Genomic DNA, 17,182 nt, shown 5'->3' on the forward strand with positions numbered 1-17,182 from the left:
TAATGGTAAGGTCCTAGGGAGTGTTGCTGAACTAAGAGACCTTGGAGTGCAGGTTCATAGCACCTTGAAAGTGGAGTCGCAGGTAGATAGAATAGTGAAGGTGGCGTTTGGCATGCTTTCCTTTATTGGTCAGAGTATTGAGTACAGGAGTTGGGAGGTCGTATTGCAGCTGTACAGGACATTGGTTAGGCCACTGTTGGAATATTGCGTGCAATTCTGATCTCCTTCCTATTGGAAAGATGTTGTGAAACTTGAAAGGGTTCAGAAAAGATTTACAAGGATGTTGCCAGGGTTGGAGGATCTGATCTACAGGGAGAAGCTGAACAGGCTGGGGCTGTTTTCCCTGGAGTGGAGGCTGAGGGGTGACCTTATAGAGGTTTACGAAATTATGAGGGGCATGGATAGGATAAATAGACAAAAGTCTTTTCCCTGGGGTCAGGGGTTCCAGAACGAGAGGGCATAGGTTTAGGGTGAGACACGAAAGATATAAAAGAGACCTAAGGGGCAACGTTTTCCCGTAGAGGGTGGTATGGGTATGGAATGAGCTGCCACAGGATGTGGTGGAGGCTGGTACAATTGCAACATTTAAGAGGCATTTGGATGGGTATATGAATTGGAAGGGTTTGGAGAGATATGGGCCGGGTGCTGGCAGGTGGGACTAGATTGGGTTGGGATATTTGATCGGCATGGATGGGTTGGACCTAAGGGTCTGTTTCCATGCTGTACATCTCTATGACTCTATAAACAGTGAAACATTCAATTAGAAAATCAGCCATTTAGTTTCTGCATTTTATCACAACAAATTTTTAAACATTCATTCATGGGAGGGCATCACTGGCTAGGGCAGCATTTGTTGCTCATTCCTAATTGCCCAGAAATCAATTAACAATCAATCAACAGCATTGCTATGGGTATGGAGTCACGTATTGGTCAGACCGGGTAAGGATGCTTCCTTCCCTCGGGGACATTCGGGAACCAGATGGGTTTTTCCAATAGTTGACAACAGATTCGTGGTTTAGATTAATTCCAAATGTTTATTAATATCAAATTCCACCATCATGGTGGGATTCAAACCTGGGCACCCAGGACATTACCTGGATCTTTGAATTAACAGTCCAGCAATAATACCACTGGCCATTGCCTTCCCAGCTATAAAGGTACTTCTTGAAAAACACCCAGGGATATAGCTTGCTTTTAAGTGATATAACTCTGGTATTCCACCATAAGTTACACATGGGAAATTACCCAGTCTGTTGACCTATGAAGAGGTACCACAAAACTTTTTACATTACACCTTAATACCAACCAATTTTGAACAATGAAAGGAAATCCGTTCAAACCACAAATTACAACAAAAACTTGATACTTGCGTTCTGTGGGTTGCTCTCCAAATTATTTACCTACTTGTAAAGGTGAGAACATATGTTATGAACAAAAGAAAAATAAGTGAATTATATACATCGCTCCATTTAGTTTCCTGCTGCTCAAGTAAAATACAGTTGATGATGAAAATCTGTTTGAATCAAGTCTGCACAATCCACCAGTAAATGGGTAGACAACTTCAGACTCCGGATTAAACCACTCATGGCTAAAACATGAAAGCCATTAGCCTCATCATTTTATATTCCATCTTCTTTTAACAGCACCACAGTCAAGTAAGGACTAGGTCTCTACTCCCGGGATACCAATTTTTGATCAGTACAGCTCACATCACCAGCTTAAAATATGAAATTGCTCTGAAAAGCAATGCAAGACACTTTCAAAATATACTTCAGAGCTTTGTGTTGAAGTTATCAACTGGAGTCTAAATATTCACTTCAACTGCACCTATTTATATAATTTTTTGCAAGTAACACTGACTACTTTTAAAAAGCAAACAAACCATACAAGTGCCAGTAACATTTTAAAAAAATCCCTCAGCCATATTTATGAAGTTCATTGAAATTTCAAGTTTTAAAGTAGCAATGTACAATCAGCAATTTCTAAAGTGCTAGTTCAAAAATTTAAATTTGGGGGGCACCTGAAGGAAAACAAAGATAGGAGCAGAAGTTGGTCATTCAACCCCTTGAGCCTAGTCCACAATATATTAGGATCATGGCTGATCAACCTCCACTCATAGCCAAAAGAGCAACATCTACCATCTTGAAAACTTGTTTTGGTCTCAACCACTTACTATAGTGGTGAATTCCACAGGTTCACCACACTGGTGAAGAAATCTTTCCTCATTTCGGTTCTGAAAGATTTACCATTTATTCTTACATTACAATCCCTGGTTCTGGACTTCTCCCACCATCAGGGGCAATCTTCCTGCATCTAACCAGTCTAGAACCAGTCCTGAAGAAGGGCTTATGCCTGAAACGTCGATTCTCCTGTTCCTTGGATGCTACCTGACCTGCTGCGCTGTTCCAGCAACACATTTTCAGCTCTAACCAGTCTAGGCCTGTTACAATTTTACAGGTTCCTTTGAAAGCATCCAATGGATGTTCACCGATGATTGCACAACATCCAGCACCATTGATGACTCCACAGATACTAAAACAACCCATGTTCAAATGCAACAAAAACTGGACAACATCAAGGCTGAAGATGGTTGGGCCTAGGACACCATACAGAGGAACTCCTGCAGGTGAGATGACTGACCTCTAATAACCATAATCACCGTTTTGTGTGTTAGGTACATGACTCCAACCACCGGAGAGTTTGACCCTTGATACCTATTGGTTCCAGTTTTGCTCGGGCTCCCTGATGTCACACTTGGTTGAATGCAGCCTTGATGTCAAGGGCTGTCAGGCTCACCTCACTAATTCAGCTGTTTTGTTCATGCTTGATTCAAGGCTATAAAGGTCTTGACTGAATCCAAACTGTGCAGTGAACAGCATATGTCTGAGTAGGTGCTGCTTCTTAGCACTGTCGATGATACTTTCATCATTTTATTGATGATTGAGAGAGAACTCACGGGGCAGTAACTGGCCAGGTTGGATGCCTGCTCCTTTTTGTGAGCAGGACATACTGGGCAATTTTTCACACCACTGGGTAACATGCCAGTATTGCGACAGTTTGGTTAGGGGTGCAACATGTTCTGCAGCAGAAGTCTTCAGTACTATTGCCGGAATGTTGTTAGGGCCCATAGCCTTTGCAAGATCCAGTGCCTCCAACCATTTCTTGATATCACAGAGTGAATCAAATTTGGCTAAAGACTGATTATTGGGAATCACTCCAGGAGGCCAAAATGGATGAGCCACTCCTGGCTGTACACTGCTGCAAATACTCCAGCTTTATCTTTTGCACTGATGTGCTGGGGTCGCCCACCATTGAAGCTGGGAATATTTGTAGAGTCTCCTCCTCCAGTGAGTTGTTTCATTGTCCACCACCATTCACAACTGGATCTGGCAGGACTACAGAGCTACAATCCGATCTGTTGCTTTGGGATCACTTTGCTCTGTCCATCATTTGCTGCTTATGTGGTTTGGTATGCAAGTCGTCCTATTTGCTAGTTTCACCAGGTTGACACCTCAGCTTTAGGTATGTCTGGCGTTGCTCCTGGGATCTTTCCTGCATTCTCCATTGAACCATTTGACTTTGGCAAAAGCTTTCTCAAAGTCCAATTAAACCATTTCCACTGATTCCCTTCATCAACTCTACTAGTTACATTCTTCAAGAATTTCAGTAGATTTGTCAAGCATAATTTCCCTTTTGTTTATAAATGCTGACTGTGCCAGATTCTCACACTGTTTTCTCAGTACTCGGTTATAAAATCCTTGGAATCTAATACCCTCACCACTATCAACATCAGACTTGGTCTATAATTCCTTGTTTTCACTCCATTCTCCAATCTGCAGGAACTGTTCTGTAGTCCAAAGAATCTTAAATGACCACCAATGCATCCAGTATTTCGAGGGTCACTTCCTCAAATGCTCTGGATATAGATGATCAGGCCCTGGGGGCTTATCAGCCTTCAACCCTATCAATTTCTCCAACACCATTTCTCTACTAACACAGATACACTTCAGTTCCTCCTTTTCACTAAACTATGCTGCCCATCATTTCAGGCACATTACCCATGTCACCCTTTGTGAAAGCAGAAATGAAGTACGAATTTATTCAGCCATTTCTTTGCTCCCCATCATAAATTCCCCCATTTGCTTGTAAGAGACCCACATTAGCTTTCAGAAATTTCTTTCTCTTCACACACCCAGAAACATTTGGACTCAGTTATGTTACTCTTCGACTCTTTTTCCCTTCTTAATCAATCCCTTCGTCAGTCTTTGCTGCCTTCTAAACTGTTCACAATTTTCATGTTATTAGTTATTCTCGCCGTTTTGTAAGCCTCTTTTTTCGCATCTAACACGATTTTTAACTTTTCTCATAAGCCACGGTTTGCCATTGTTCTTTGCACTCTTGCACCAGACTGGAGGAAACAATTTTTGTAGTTCATCCATTCACCCTTTTAATGTTTGCCATTGGAAAACCTTACTGAAAGGAATAACAGTGGATAGGCAAATCAGTCACACCCACAGACCTAATTCACAAATAAAATATAACAGTATATGGCCAATCCAAAAACGATGAGCACCACTCAATGTCATGAGGATCTCAAAATAAATTCTCCCAAAATATCTGAAGGTTAAATCAAACTTAATGAATCAGTACAAGTTCAAGTTTTACCTCCAAGATCCACTAAATGTGGAGGGAGCCCTCAAAATAGAGGGGGAAACAAAGGCTGAAGTGTCAACAATTTGATTTGACGCACTTATTGTAGTCCCAAAGCAGAGAAACATTTACACAATCTAATTTAATTAATTTTTCCTTTGTTTGTGAGGGAATTGTAACCAGGAGAAAATGGGGGTAACCGGAGGTGTTAGCGCTATGTTTGAGGCTCAGTTCCAAAAATGAATATAATGTGAAATCAACATGCAATTACATCACAGATAATGGAAATTCCATTGCACAGCCAACAATTGTGCAACTTTCAATTTTGATCAAAACTACCATTTGGTGATATGCAAATATTTTGATTAGCAATATTTATACGAAAGGGTACAAGGAAAAGGAGGGAGGGGGAGCCAGTGAAAAGGATTTCAATAATCTTGGCTTACACAAATTAGAAAAATTAACTAATTTTATCCAATAAATGATCCCAGGATTGATCAAGGTGGTATTTAATGCATTAAACTAATCTGAAATGTCGAAATACTTCAAATTTCAGTACCTGCAGACTGGTTTTACAAGTATACCAAAACCCAACAGAGCACAAAGTTAAGCACTGAAGTCTGGTAGAATTGCATGCCCCAAACAAAACTATCATTGATATTTGAATCCATAGCAATGCTAAAACAGAAACCCTCCAAGTAAACACTTTAAGACTTGTCAAATTCTTTCAGGTGCTCCACAGATTATGCTCATATTTGCAGTAATTTAATATTTGCATTCACTACTTCATCTTTCTTGGTCCATTCCTATCCCATTCCCAAATCCATAAATGTGGATAATACCGTACATCAGTTCGTACAAGGTTATGCAATACTTCAACTTCTTTTTCTATTCCTGGAGACACAGCAAGTAAACAGTGAACCTTAATAGAAGTCCAATGCACATCTATATATATCTCAAGAGGTGTCTTTTCTACGAATTCAAAAGACAATCAGGTGTGAATAAATTCACCTTGCTTGTGTCATTGCTAAATGTCAGTAGCAAATTCACAACTGAATTGTGGAATAAAATGAACTTAGAAACCTTCGACTAAAATCCACTTATAGCACACATGATTTCCTGAATCAAAATAAATTACATAAATCTTAAAAGTGAAGTGAAATCAAGCTGCAAATCCCAGAAAAGCATTAACAACAGATGATCATTTTCTTCTGTGCAATAGTTTAAAATTCATGCTTGATGATTTATTCTGCACATCATCCCCTTCCCAAAGAAATGCATTAGCTCCATTTCTTTACATGTCTCCCTTACATGAAGTGCACAGAAGTTTTTTGCTCTTCTCTTTTCTCAGTCCCAGAGTGCAATCTCTTACCTTCACTCGTGTTCTGTCAAAGGCTTGCCCGTAGTCACAACACTCAAATTGCAGTTACGCTGAGTTATCACAAATTCCACTCATATCACATTAAACTCACAGCTCAGTGTCAGTAACTCTGCTCAGAGGCTGTGAAACATCCCTTTCTAATGAATTGCTGGCTCTCATATTGGTAACTCTTTTGAACTTCTCATTTCCTCAGCTCTAAGACAGCAATCAGCTTTAAGCCCAACTACTACTACAAGCAACATTACCCATCCTGTTTTACAGAGCATGTGCAAAAAAAACAGAACAGCAGGTTGCAGAGACAGACAGTTACAGCTGGAAATTCAACACAGCTATATCTGACCACACCCTAAAAACATTAACCAAGGACAATGATAAAACAATTTAACATTTAGGTCACAGAATTAAAACCAATAGCTGTATTGTCTAAAATATAACCATCATAAGCCCCCATACCCCAAACTAACACCTCTAAAAATACACAAAAAGCAGAAGCAACACTACAAGTTTGTCAAAAACAGCAATAATGACAAATAGATCAGAGACTTGATACATCTTGATACTAGTACACATGCAAAACACCTTTATAAAGGAAATCTCACATTCCCAGAAAGCAATCCTGATATCTGAAGAATACTTGTACATCATGTTTCCTTCGACATGGAGCAAGATTTAAACACCCTACGCACTTACACTTTGAGGAACAGGATATGTCACCGGACTTGACATGTTAGTTTTTTTCCTCCACAGATGCTGCCAGGCCTGTTGACATTCACCAGCAATTTGTTTGTTTCAATTTTCATACACTTTTCTACAGAACCACTAAGTAAATCAAGACTGCCCATCAAATAACTAAGCACAACAAGGCTCGTCTCTCCATTTTATTTTTTTGCCCAAATTCAACAATTCTAACACTAACTGGCCTACTAAAGTCAAACATGCAGTTCCACAAGATAGCCAAAATCTGGATTTCCCTGAAAGTTTATTCCAAATGTGATGCTTCAAACAATTCAACAAGTCCTTGCACCAACATAAAATCAACATTAGATTACTGTGATTCTCAACAAAGATAATGAACCATATACCACTCAAGTGAAGTACGTATCAGCACATTTCTTTTTAAAATCCATTTCTGGACTTATGTTTGATAAACTGAACAATTACTTCACTGAACAACATTGGGTTTGAAACAGCTGTAAATGGTTGCACGTGAGGCACCTGTGGAACTTTGCTCTTCAACGCTGATGTCACTGCCTTCAGTATCTAAGGCAGTGGTAAATAAGTTAACATGTCTACCCACCCCCAAAGTCACATTCGTGGAAATCTAATCTCCCTTCCAGTTGTTCCAAAACTGCAATGCATCTTAGGTCTATCACTTTTGACAGATGATTGCACTCAACGTCTTGTTATAACAGAGACAAACAGCCAAATCAAATCTGCCTCTCTATCCTTGTGTTTGCAACGCAGTAACATCAAAATACGCAAAGCCCCTCAAAATCAATCCCAATGGATTTTAACCTGACTTTTGAATAGCCAGTACCAGACTTTGAGAATACTCAATACGAGACACCAGGTTTACAATTTGAGGCGATATAATAATTTAACAATACAGAAGCTTGAGCAGAACAAAATAAAACAATAGTTAATTAATATTTATTAAAATCCTATCCTCTTTAATTCTAGTCCCCATTCTCACATAAAAAGTTAAGATATAAATCAAAAGAGAAAAATAAATGAGACATAACCAGCCAGTTGATTTAAATTCCGTAATCCTTGAGATCACTTGCGTATAGGATTATATCTTGTTTGGTTTCTGACCACACTAATGCATGCACATAGCTTCCAGTAGGTTCCAATGAATATTCATTTAGCTTTTATAAACAAATTCTACTCTCCAAAACTTTCAATAGTTGCTAATTAGAAGACAAACAGGTAGAAACCTATAGTTTTTGTGAGCAAAGTCCTGACGCAAATACAGTTCAAAAACCAGGTAAACGCTGGCCCCTCTCCGCCAGATTGACTGCCTCCCCATGAGGTCTCAGTAAACATTCAAACATCTGCCATATGCTTCAGCATATGGCCTCTCTGGCATCCAAGTGTCTATACAATAGTGTTTTTAAAATCAAGAAACAACCTGCAATTAATCTTCTGACCTGGCCTCAATAACAAAAAAAATCAAAAACAAACTAGCTTACACAAGCTGCTGTTCACAGTCCAAAGGTTGCCTTTAGCTCTCATCTCATAGTTCAAAGTTCCAATCCCAATAAAAAATTTCAAAAATCAGCAAGGCTTCCAACAATCTCCAAACTTTCTTCAATTCCCATGACCTCAATGCTTAAACCTCCCATTTTTTGCAGTATAATGGTTGAACCATTGTCTTAATTTCTTCACATCGTCTAATGGGGCACTGACAAAACTAGTTCCCAGTTCAACATCTCTCTAGCATGTCTGATAATTTCATTCTATTCCTTCATAAATATGCTCAGACGAAATCTACATAGTCTTTCCATTCGCCAAAACTGTTCTCCTTAAGAACTAACCAATCACCCTTCAATAAGTCAACCTACGTGCATGCTTATGCTCGTGATCTGGGGAACTTGTGCCATACCTATGGATTGTTAATAAATTCTACACAATGGCAAACTGCCTTATTCTTCTCCAATCTCTTCTCTTGCCTGTACAACATATTTAACTTCTAATTTCATCAGGAACATGATGCATATCATTTCTCTGAACTGCATTTGGTTCGCAATCAATGCTGCTTCCTCTCAGCTGTTAAGCATCTCAGTTCACTTTTGGATAAGATGTGAGCAACAGGAGCAAGAAACCAACAGGAGCAATCGTTCATTCACACCACATTTCTTCAGTTATTCTTCAGGCAACTTGCAAGAGAAAGAAAAATTCAAAATTATACTCCTGGATTTATTTGATCATCCCTTAATTCCCATAACAGAGTTGCCTTCCGCCACATTTTGAAACAGGTCAGTCAACAATAGACAAATCCGAAATCTCTCAGTGAATTTCAATAGTATTAAATTCGAACAGCAGCAAAGTGTTTATTCCAATATTACCATCATTAACCTTCACAGGACAAAGTGCAGTAGACTCAGATTTTCAATTCCTCTCCCATCCGTTCTCAAACATATAGATATCTCAGATGTGCAGACAATTTTTTCTTATCCACACACAAGATAAAAAGGTTTGAACAAAGAACCACTTCTGAAACTCAGCCTATATCATGCCTTATGTCCACTATTTCATCAAGGGGAATACAGCAGACCTGTCAACTTCAGAAGCTATTAATGGCAATAACACACAGATCTAACATTTGGCAGTTTACCATTTATGGTAGCGTTGTGTCTCCTCACATCTAATGCTATGCCAATTATTTACAGACCCAAGAACAGATTCGTTCAGTGTTTGTTTAAAAACTCAGGAATGTTTCTGGATGAAGGATGGCCAGTGCTGTGAAACAGCACTATCCTGGCCATATTCACACCACTTAGTTTAGACAACCAAACAGGTTAATTTGTTAAAACAGCACTTCAAAGTCAGGATAACTGATATCAAGCTTTTTAATGCAATTTTCTTTCTAACTCATAACGTTCACGTTTCTAGTTAACATTTTTGCCTTGACATACACATTTATACACAACAGGTCTCGACTACAGTCCAATCACTGCGATTGCTAGTGATTCTTCAAGAAATTAATTTGCATTGCAAACCTCGCTGAGAACCTGCTGGGTAGGAAGGGGTTGTGCAAGGAGTTACCTTAATTTGTATATACACAGGTGTTACATGGGTATTGGCATGTTGAAAATCTAGTCACCTGCCAGCAGCACTGTCACAGCGTCCCTTGATGAATACTGGGTGGTAAAAGGAAATTCGCCCAGGTTTTCAACTGTCACTTCCAACTCTAACACATAGGAATCTGGGGGCAACCACATGAAGAAACATAATTTAAGAGAGTGCTGCCTGAAACCAAATCTTTGGTCAAAGTCAAAATATTCAGAAGAAGGAGGGAAGCCAAAGTAGAGTGGGAAGCGAGGCAGGGATAATGGAACACTAACCTATATAGGAGGACTGCTGGATGGATACAAGGAGATAGAAATCATATTTCAACTAGTACAAAGCGCTGGTTAAAATACATTTTGAGAATTGCAAGCAAGTATGGCTACAATTGTATTTGTGCATAGATTCCAGATTGGATAGGCGGTATACCTTTAAGACAGATAGATAGTATTATGACATGGGATGAGAATCCAGTATGAAAATATACCCATATCTTCAGGAGCAGTCCTAATAGCAACTGCAAGTAGGCTATTAGGACTGCTCCATGTCGTCAGTAAACACAGAAGCCAGACTGTGTCCAAGTTGGAGATTTTAAAACCGCTTAGTCAGCCTTGCAGATAAACTTCAAGATATGCAGCTAAACCAGAACCCAGTCTTGATGATATATGTTACAAGAATTAACATATAAAATACAATCAGATCATAGCAAACTGACAGGAGTGTTTTACCCATAAATTAAATCATGTACTACATCTTAGGAAAGATGTGGAGTCAAAGTGTGGCTCTGGAAAAGCACAGCAGGTCAGGCAGCATCCGAGGAGCAGAAGAGTCGACGTTTGGGGCATAAGCCCTTCATCAGGAATGTACTTACTGGATTGAGGGAGTGAAACCCATAGATTCATCAGAATTATACCTGTACTCGAATGGTTACATTACAAGGGGAGATTATAAAATGTAAGACTGTGTTCCCTAGGATTTACATGATTAAGAGTTCAAAATTACAGGCATGATGATTCCCAGTTGATGTTATTAGTGCACATAACAAAATTAGAGATTTCGAAACAAGGATAACATCCAATCCAGTTAATCGCAGAATGCACTCTTTTACAGGACTTATTCCAGAGAGAATTTCCTTACCTTTACATCTCGAGGGATTGACTTTACTGTGGCTCAATTCCCTATCTTGAGAGTCTCACAGCCTCTTTCTGGAGCCTTCATATGACAGAGTTCAGAGTTTCTTAGCTTCAAATAACACTTTCAACATTAATTGAGAAGCAGAGTGCCATAGCAAAAAAAACACAAAACACCTCAAATTTACATCCCTGAAGCACCTAAACCAACCGAATCAAACCATCTAACTCACAAGGTAGTGGAATTGAAAACCTTTGAACATCCAATAGACAGGGAACTCACGATTCACACCTGCATATAAAAAAGCTGTAGGGATATGAAGCTCCCTGGGGATTCCACTAAACTGTAGCAAGGGGGCCTAATGCTGGTTTCGTGTCAATTACTCCCGGCACAAGCAAAAACTGGAGAGTTTTCAAAATTAATTTGAAGAAACAAAGGGTGCGCAGTTTCAAAGAAAAAGACATTTATTTTTGAAACTAAGCACAACTACTTTGTGTCATTTAAATCTGTGTGCCCACTTAACACACAGACATCACAATAAGAGGTTGCAACATTGTAGGGTATGCATGCCTTCAGTGATACGTCAAACCAAGATCCTGACCTCAACAGGCAGATGCTAAGAATTCCATAGCATGGAGTGTCCAACACCTCCCTTAACCAGCACCACAAACTTGAACAGACTACCCACCTTCCATTCTCTGTAGGGCTTTGTTATGCATAAAATAGGTGCCAAATTTCCTCAGGATGATCATAGCACTTCTAAATTAATTGTATTTCTAAGAACTGTGACAATGCTATGGCCTTCGTCTTCATTTCTTATTTTTATCAAGATTTTGCAAATGAACACAGATGTTGAAACTGAGCACAGTTAAACTTAACTGCCAAATTGTTGAAGTGTAAATTCAAATGATCAAACTTAGCAAGCAATCCTTGTGCATTTTGAATCTTTTGTTTTAATTTCAAGTAGGCCAAAACAGGGAAAGATGTACAAGAACAATTAAATAATGACACTTGTGCATTTTTGTCCAAGTATGTAGTTTTAAGCAGTCAAATATTTCCAAGGTGGTTATAAATTGCAATTAATTCAAATGTTCAATGACTAAGAAAGTCAAATTTAAAATCAAATGATCATTCAACTGTGCAATATTCCTCCATTAACAAATATAGCCATGCATGATTGTTCGATTGTCATTATACAAAGCACACACTGTTGCAATTCTTCACAGATACAGCAGTTGTTCATTTACACAGGTGGCTCAATTCAACAGCAGCGAATGCTAGACAAAAGCCAAAATTCCAATATGAGAACAGGTGCTTGACAAAACAGAAGTTTGGTTTCGAAAAGTATTCCAAAAAGTCTTTTTGATACCTGATTATATTTAGACAGTACATTTAGAGAGCTCAATCAAAATAGTTATGCAGACAGACTTAATATTGTTCACAAATCCGTGCAGTTAAATTGCCTCTGACTGTTGATTCATTCAAATTGAGCTCAAGTCAATCACTTTATACAGTACGTGACAACAAATAATGAAGTATTAAATAAATTGTGCTTTAATATTCCTGTTCATATGAAGCCAGGAACTAGCAAGCTCTGCATTTTGGCAGCAATTACAAGGTCAAAGATATAGAAATATTGTCCTTCCAAATGAAAATTAAAATCATTACAAAAGGTTAGGACTCCAAAGCCATTTGAAGCAATATCGAGCCATGCAAATCTAAACGTTTCACATTACTGAACTCATCAGAACCAGAGTTGTGCAAGGAGGATAGCCATGCAGCAGCCAGGAGACTAGCAGTTTAACAGAAGCTACGACAGGGAAATGTATCTTTGTCAGTTAACAAGTGGATTCAGCATACTTGTGACCTCCCTTTTCCCTACACAACATGCAAATCAAAAAATTAAAATTTGAAAGCAGTTGTGAGCTACTACATCAGGGAATGAAATACTCGAGACTGCAAACAGCCAACATAAGAATCCAACGCTTTCAACATCCACGTCGTCCCTACTTTAAAAGCAAGGGTCATTAGCTAATAATCAGGAATGAAACCTGTGGGTGGCTCTCCACTCCTAGGCCTTGATGCAAAACAAAATTACACAATCACCGCATCACTTTTCTTCCAAAGATAAGTTGGGTGGCACAGTGGCTCAGTGGTTAACACTGTTGCCTCACAGCGCCAGGGAGGCGGGTTCAATTCCCGCCTCGGGTAACCGTCTGTGTGGAGTTTGCACATTCTCCCTGTGCCTGAGTGGGTTTCCTCTGGGTACTCTGCTTTCCTCCCACAGTCCGAAGATGTGTAGGTTAGGTGAATTGGCCATGCTAAATTGCCCGTAGTGTTAGGTGGATTAGTCAGGGGTAAAAGAAGAGGAATGGGTCTGGGTGAGTTGCTCTTCGGAGGGTCGTTGTGGACTTGTTGGGCCGAAGGGCCTGTTTCCACACTGTAGGGAATCTAGTCTAATTAAAACAAGTATGAATGAGCAGAGACTAAACTATCACCTCCACATCCACTCAGCTTACTGGCAGAACTTGCATATATATACTAGTGGCAGAATATTGCTCGGTTTCTTATGGCAAGTTGCTCATGTTAGACTGCAAGTAGACATGCTGCCAACAGCTCACCTACATAGACATTACACATTTGCAAGACTTAACAAGAGTCAAAGGACCACAAAGAAACAGGCTAAGATTACAGATTTGTACAATTCTACAATCTCCACCACTCACTGCACAAAATATTTCCAAACATCAGCAGGAAGATTAAGTCTCCAGGTTTATTTATTGCCCATCCCTAGCTGCCCTTGAGGTGGCAGCAGCGGTGAGCTGTCTTCCAGAGGCTCAAAGTTGAGCCACAACACTTAGGCTGGGACTTGTTCCAGTTTTCACAAAAACATTAACTTGGCCATGCCTGACAAGGTCCAAAAATTATACTTAGCCGCTGTGGGTGTAGCATTCCTTATTCTGATAATGTCCAACTGTTCAATACAATTACAAAGGAGGCCGAGGTGGAAGCAATACCAACGCGGACATTAACGTTGAACAGCATAGAATAATGCAACTGTTTAATTTTAAAGTTTCGCTTCCTACATGACACACTAGATTTTTAACTTTCCTGAGAATATGTTAACTGACTGTATACAATTGAATATAAAGTAGCTCGATTCAAAACAAAACAAATGAAACATTCCGCTATCACGAATCAGGAATTCGGCTCATGACACCATGCAACTAAAAACGTAAAAATGAACAGATATTGCACAAGAGAAAGCACATCTTGTTTCATGTTATTAGATCTGCCTGAATATGTTTAACAGGAGGCCAAGAGACTAATTTCCATGAGTTGATTGGATAACATGCACTCCTCAGGACTGAATGCAACTTAAAATAAATCTTCTCATTTTTCCACAAAAACAGAGTCAGGGTCACAATCTCCTGAGCAGCATTGCATAATTGCACAAATATATATGACTTATGGAATTGTGTAGATTGCTAGTAGAAAGCAAATGTTTCTAATGACAGATTACAAAATAAATCACAAGGACAGTGCGCATTAGCATTTTGCCACACTTTTTAAAAATTGTGTAGTTGCATCAAATTGCTTGATGGATGCTTATCAAAAAAGTGTACTTTCAGTTTTGACCATCCACATCCCATACTAACTAATGCATCCGGTCGAAACTTAAAGTAAATATAAACTGTACTAATTACAATAGCAAAGAAAATTCACGATTTTATGACAGCTTTCAGAAAAGGCCAGCAGAGAGATATTTCTATGAAACATATCTGATTGCTGAAAACACCCATCTGGTTTACTCATGTCCTTTAGAGAAGAAAACTACCACACTTACCTGGAAAGGCCTACATGTGACTCCAGACCCACAGCAATGAGGTTGACTCTTAACTGCCCTCTGGGTAATAAATGTTGCTTAGCCAGTGACATCTTTATCCTGTGAATGAATAAAAAAACTCAACTTGCCTATTTGGCCTGTGACTCCAAATTAATTAACTACAAAGACAGATGAAGTCTTTGTTGTTCTTTCAACTCATGTAATTAATGGTGGTCTAAAATCATTCATGCTAATTTTACTCCCCAGTATCATATTCCCCTCTCCAAATTACTAAAAAGCAGCTTAAAATTAGCAATTATATCAACTCAAACTCTTCCATGTTCCCAAATTTAGCCTAATTTATTCCAAGACCAATTTTATCAGTTGATGTGAACACTCCATGCATCATCTGCTTGATAAGCAGCTTAGATAATTAACTGCCTTTTTTTCAAGTGCAGGATGGTTTACAGTGATCTAAAAGAAAGCCCAAACTGAGCACTATTGTTCTTGTGCTGATTAATGAAATCTGTGTCAAGGTTACTTGTTGCAATTCCTGCTACAGGCAGTTTGTAATCTCTCTCTCAGATCATAACAAGTACAAGTAAAAAAAAGTGTTTATGAAAAACAACACTGATCCTGTAAAAAAAGGAAACTTGTCAAAAAAGCCTTTATAGTGGGGAAAAAAGTAACCTACAGAATGAAGCAAATTAAAGATTCCTGTACTTGAAAAAACGTGCCTCATTATAGCAAATACTATTTTTAAAACTCTTCAAACTGGCATGGTTTACTTATGTCATGTTTTGGCAAGACAAAATCACAAATATTTATCCTTGTTATGCAGTTCAGCACTAAAAGCAAAATACTACTTCTGTGCTTCTGAGGCCAATTCAAGTCAGGTCTCAAGACTTGATTTTGTAGACTTTTTTTTTTGCAGTTGGCCAACTTGGTGGTTAACACAAATGTGTTCACAACAGGACTTATTTTTTTCAAATGAACAAACAAGGTTACAGTTACAAAGATCTTAACATTAACCAATTTCAAACTGCCCATTACAAAGACTCGATCCCAGAAAACTATAACACTAATCTCAACTTTTTTAAATCTCCACTCAATTTATGGCTTTCCAGCTTATTTTACTTTTGACAATGGAGGCCATTTAAAAAAAAAATCCTTTCAGTCTGCTGGGATGAACCTCTCAAAACACTGATGGAGTAACCTTACTCGGATCCAGCAACCTGAAAACTTGGGCACAAGTTCTTCCAGCTTGGAATCTCCACATAGTGGAAACAATTTCTATTCAGGTGAATGATTCCTTTCAACTGACATGATTCCCCTTCTGGGAGAAACTATCCTACTTTCTGAACTGAACTTGGGCTCTTCTGAAAAATCTGAAATTTCTGTTCTGAAATCAAAGCTAAACTAATTGCCTTAATGTGGTCACTTTGCCCATCATAAATCCAATAGTATAAAAGCAGTCATATGCTTCTTGGAATGGACGTATTTAGGTCATTGCTCTGGATTGATTTTCTGATCATTAAATGCAACAGCACAGAACTCATCCACAATTATCCAGCTCCACTTTGAAATCAAAATTCAAAAATGTAATATATATTACATGTTTCATCTCAATTTTTCTAAGAGATAGACATAATCATACATCAGATGAATTTATTGCTAACATTCTTTCCTCAGGACTTGAAGTACAAAATTATGAAGTTGCCCAGCAGACAGCTTCACAGATCAATCTAATAGACAAGTTAACAAATCAAGCATTTCCAAAGAAATTTCATTGCTTCTTGCAACAGTAACAGATACAGCAACCTCAAAATCCCTCGGACTTCAAGAACTCAATGCAACAGGAAACCATGCAAGTGTTATGTAATATTGAAGACTCAGGTTAAACTAATGAAGCCTGGGAGAAATGATGCTGTATTTGAATTGTAAACTTCAAGCTGACAATGTTCCAACAAAAGGTTAAGATGCATTATGCTCTTCTCATATTTCATGCCTTTAATAGAGTGATATGTACTTCTTTGAGGAGAAAGTGAGGTCTGCAGATGCTGGAGATCAGAGCTGAAAATGTGTTGCTGGAAAAGCGCAGCAGGTCAGGCAGCATCCAGGGAACAGGAGAATCGACGTTTCGGGCATAAGCCCTTCTTCAGGGCATAAGCCATTCCTGAAGAAGGGCTTATGCCCGAAACGTCGATTCTCCTATTCCCTGGATGCTGCCTGACCTGCTGCGCTGATATGTACTTCTTGTCAGATGTGGGAGTTTAAGGTTTACTGCAATAAGTGCTGTTGGCTGTGAATCTTATCGGATTGAATGGATTGGTTGAAGAGACAGTTGGAAGCAATGAGGAATTTGCAACAGCAACAGTATGTGATGGATGGCAGTTATAGGAAGG

The 17,182-nt window shown here is 38.9% G+C and overlaps 1 protein-coding gene across 14 annotated transcripts in view; it reads right to left on the minus strand.

Annotated features, from left to right (window-relative positions):
- Positions 1-17,182, minus strand: part of arvcfb (ARVCF delta catenin family member b) — a 315,865-nt gene that overhangs the window by 159,004 nt on the left and 139,679 nt on the right. The window contains exon 1 of one of the 14 annotated variants that reach the window (XM_043715415.1): positions 9,858-9,939. The exons of 11 other annotated variants lie outside the window; for them this stretch is intronic. Coding sequence is in view for 1 of the 3 variants with exons in the window: in XM_043715412.1 (XP_043571347.1) it covers positions 9,100-9,105 (6 nt within the window). In the remaining 2 variants the exon portion in view is untranslated. Of the gene's footprint in view, positions 1-6,022; positions 6,185-9,099; positions 9,280-9,857; positions 9,940-17,182 lie in introns of those variants that run through there. 2 more of the 14 variants (XM_043715412.1, XM_043715416.1) reach the window with 2 other exon arrangements.

The sequence above is a fragment of the Chiloscyllium plagiosum genome, chromosome 25 (assembly GCF_004010195.1).
Source record: "Chiloscyllium plagiosum isolate BGI_BamShark_2017 chromosome 25, ASM401019v2, whole genome shotgun sequence".
Classification (NCBI taxonomy): Eukaryota; Metazoa; Chordata; class Chondrichthyes; order Orectolobiformes; family Hemiscylliidae; genus Chiloscyllium; species Chiloscyllium plagiosum.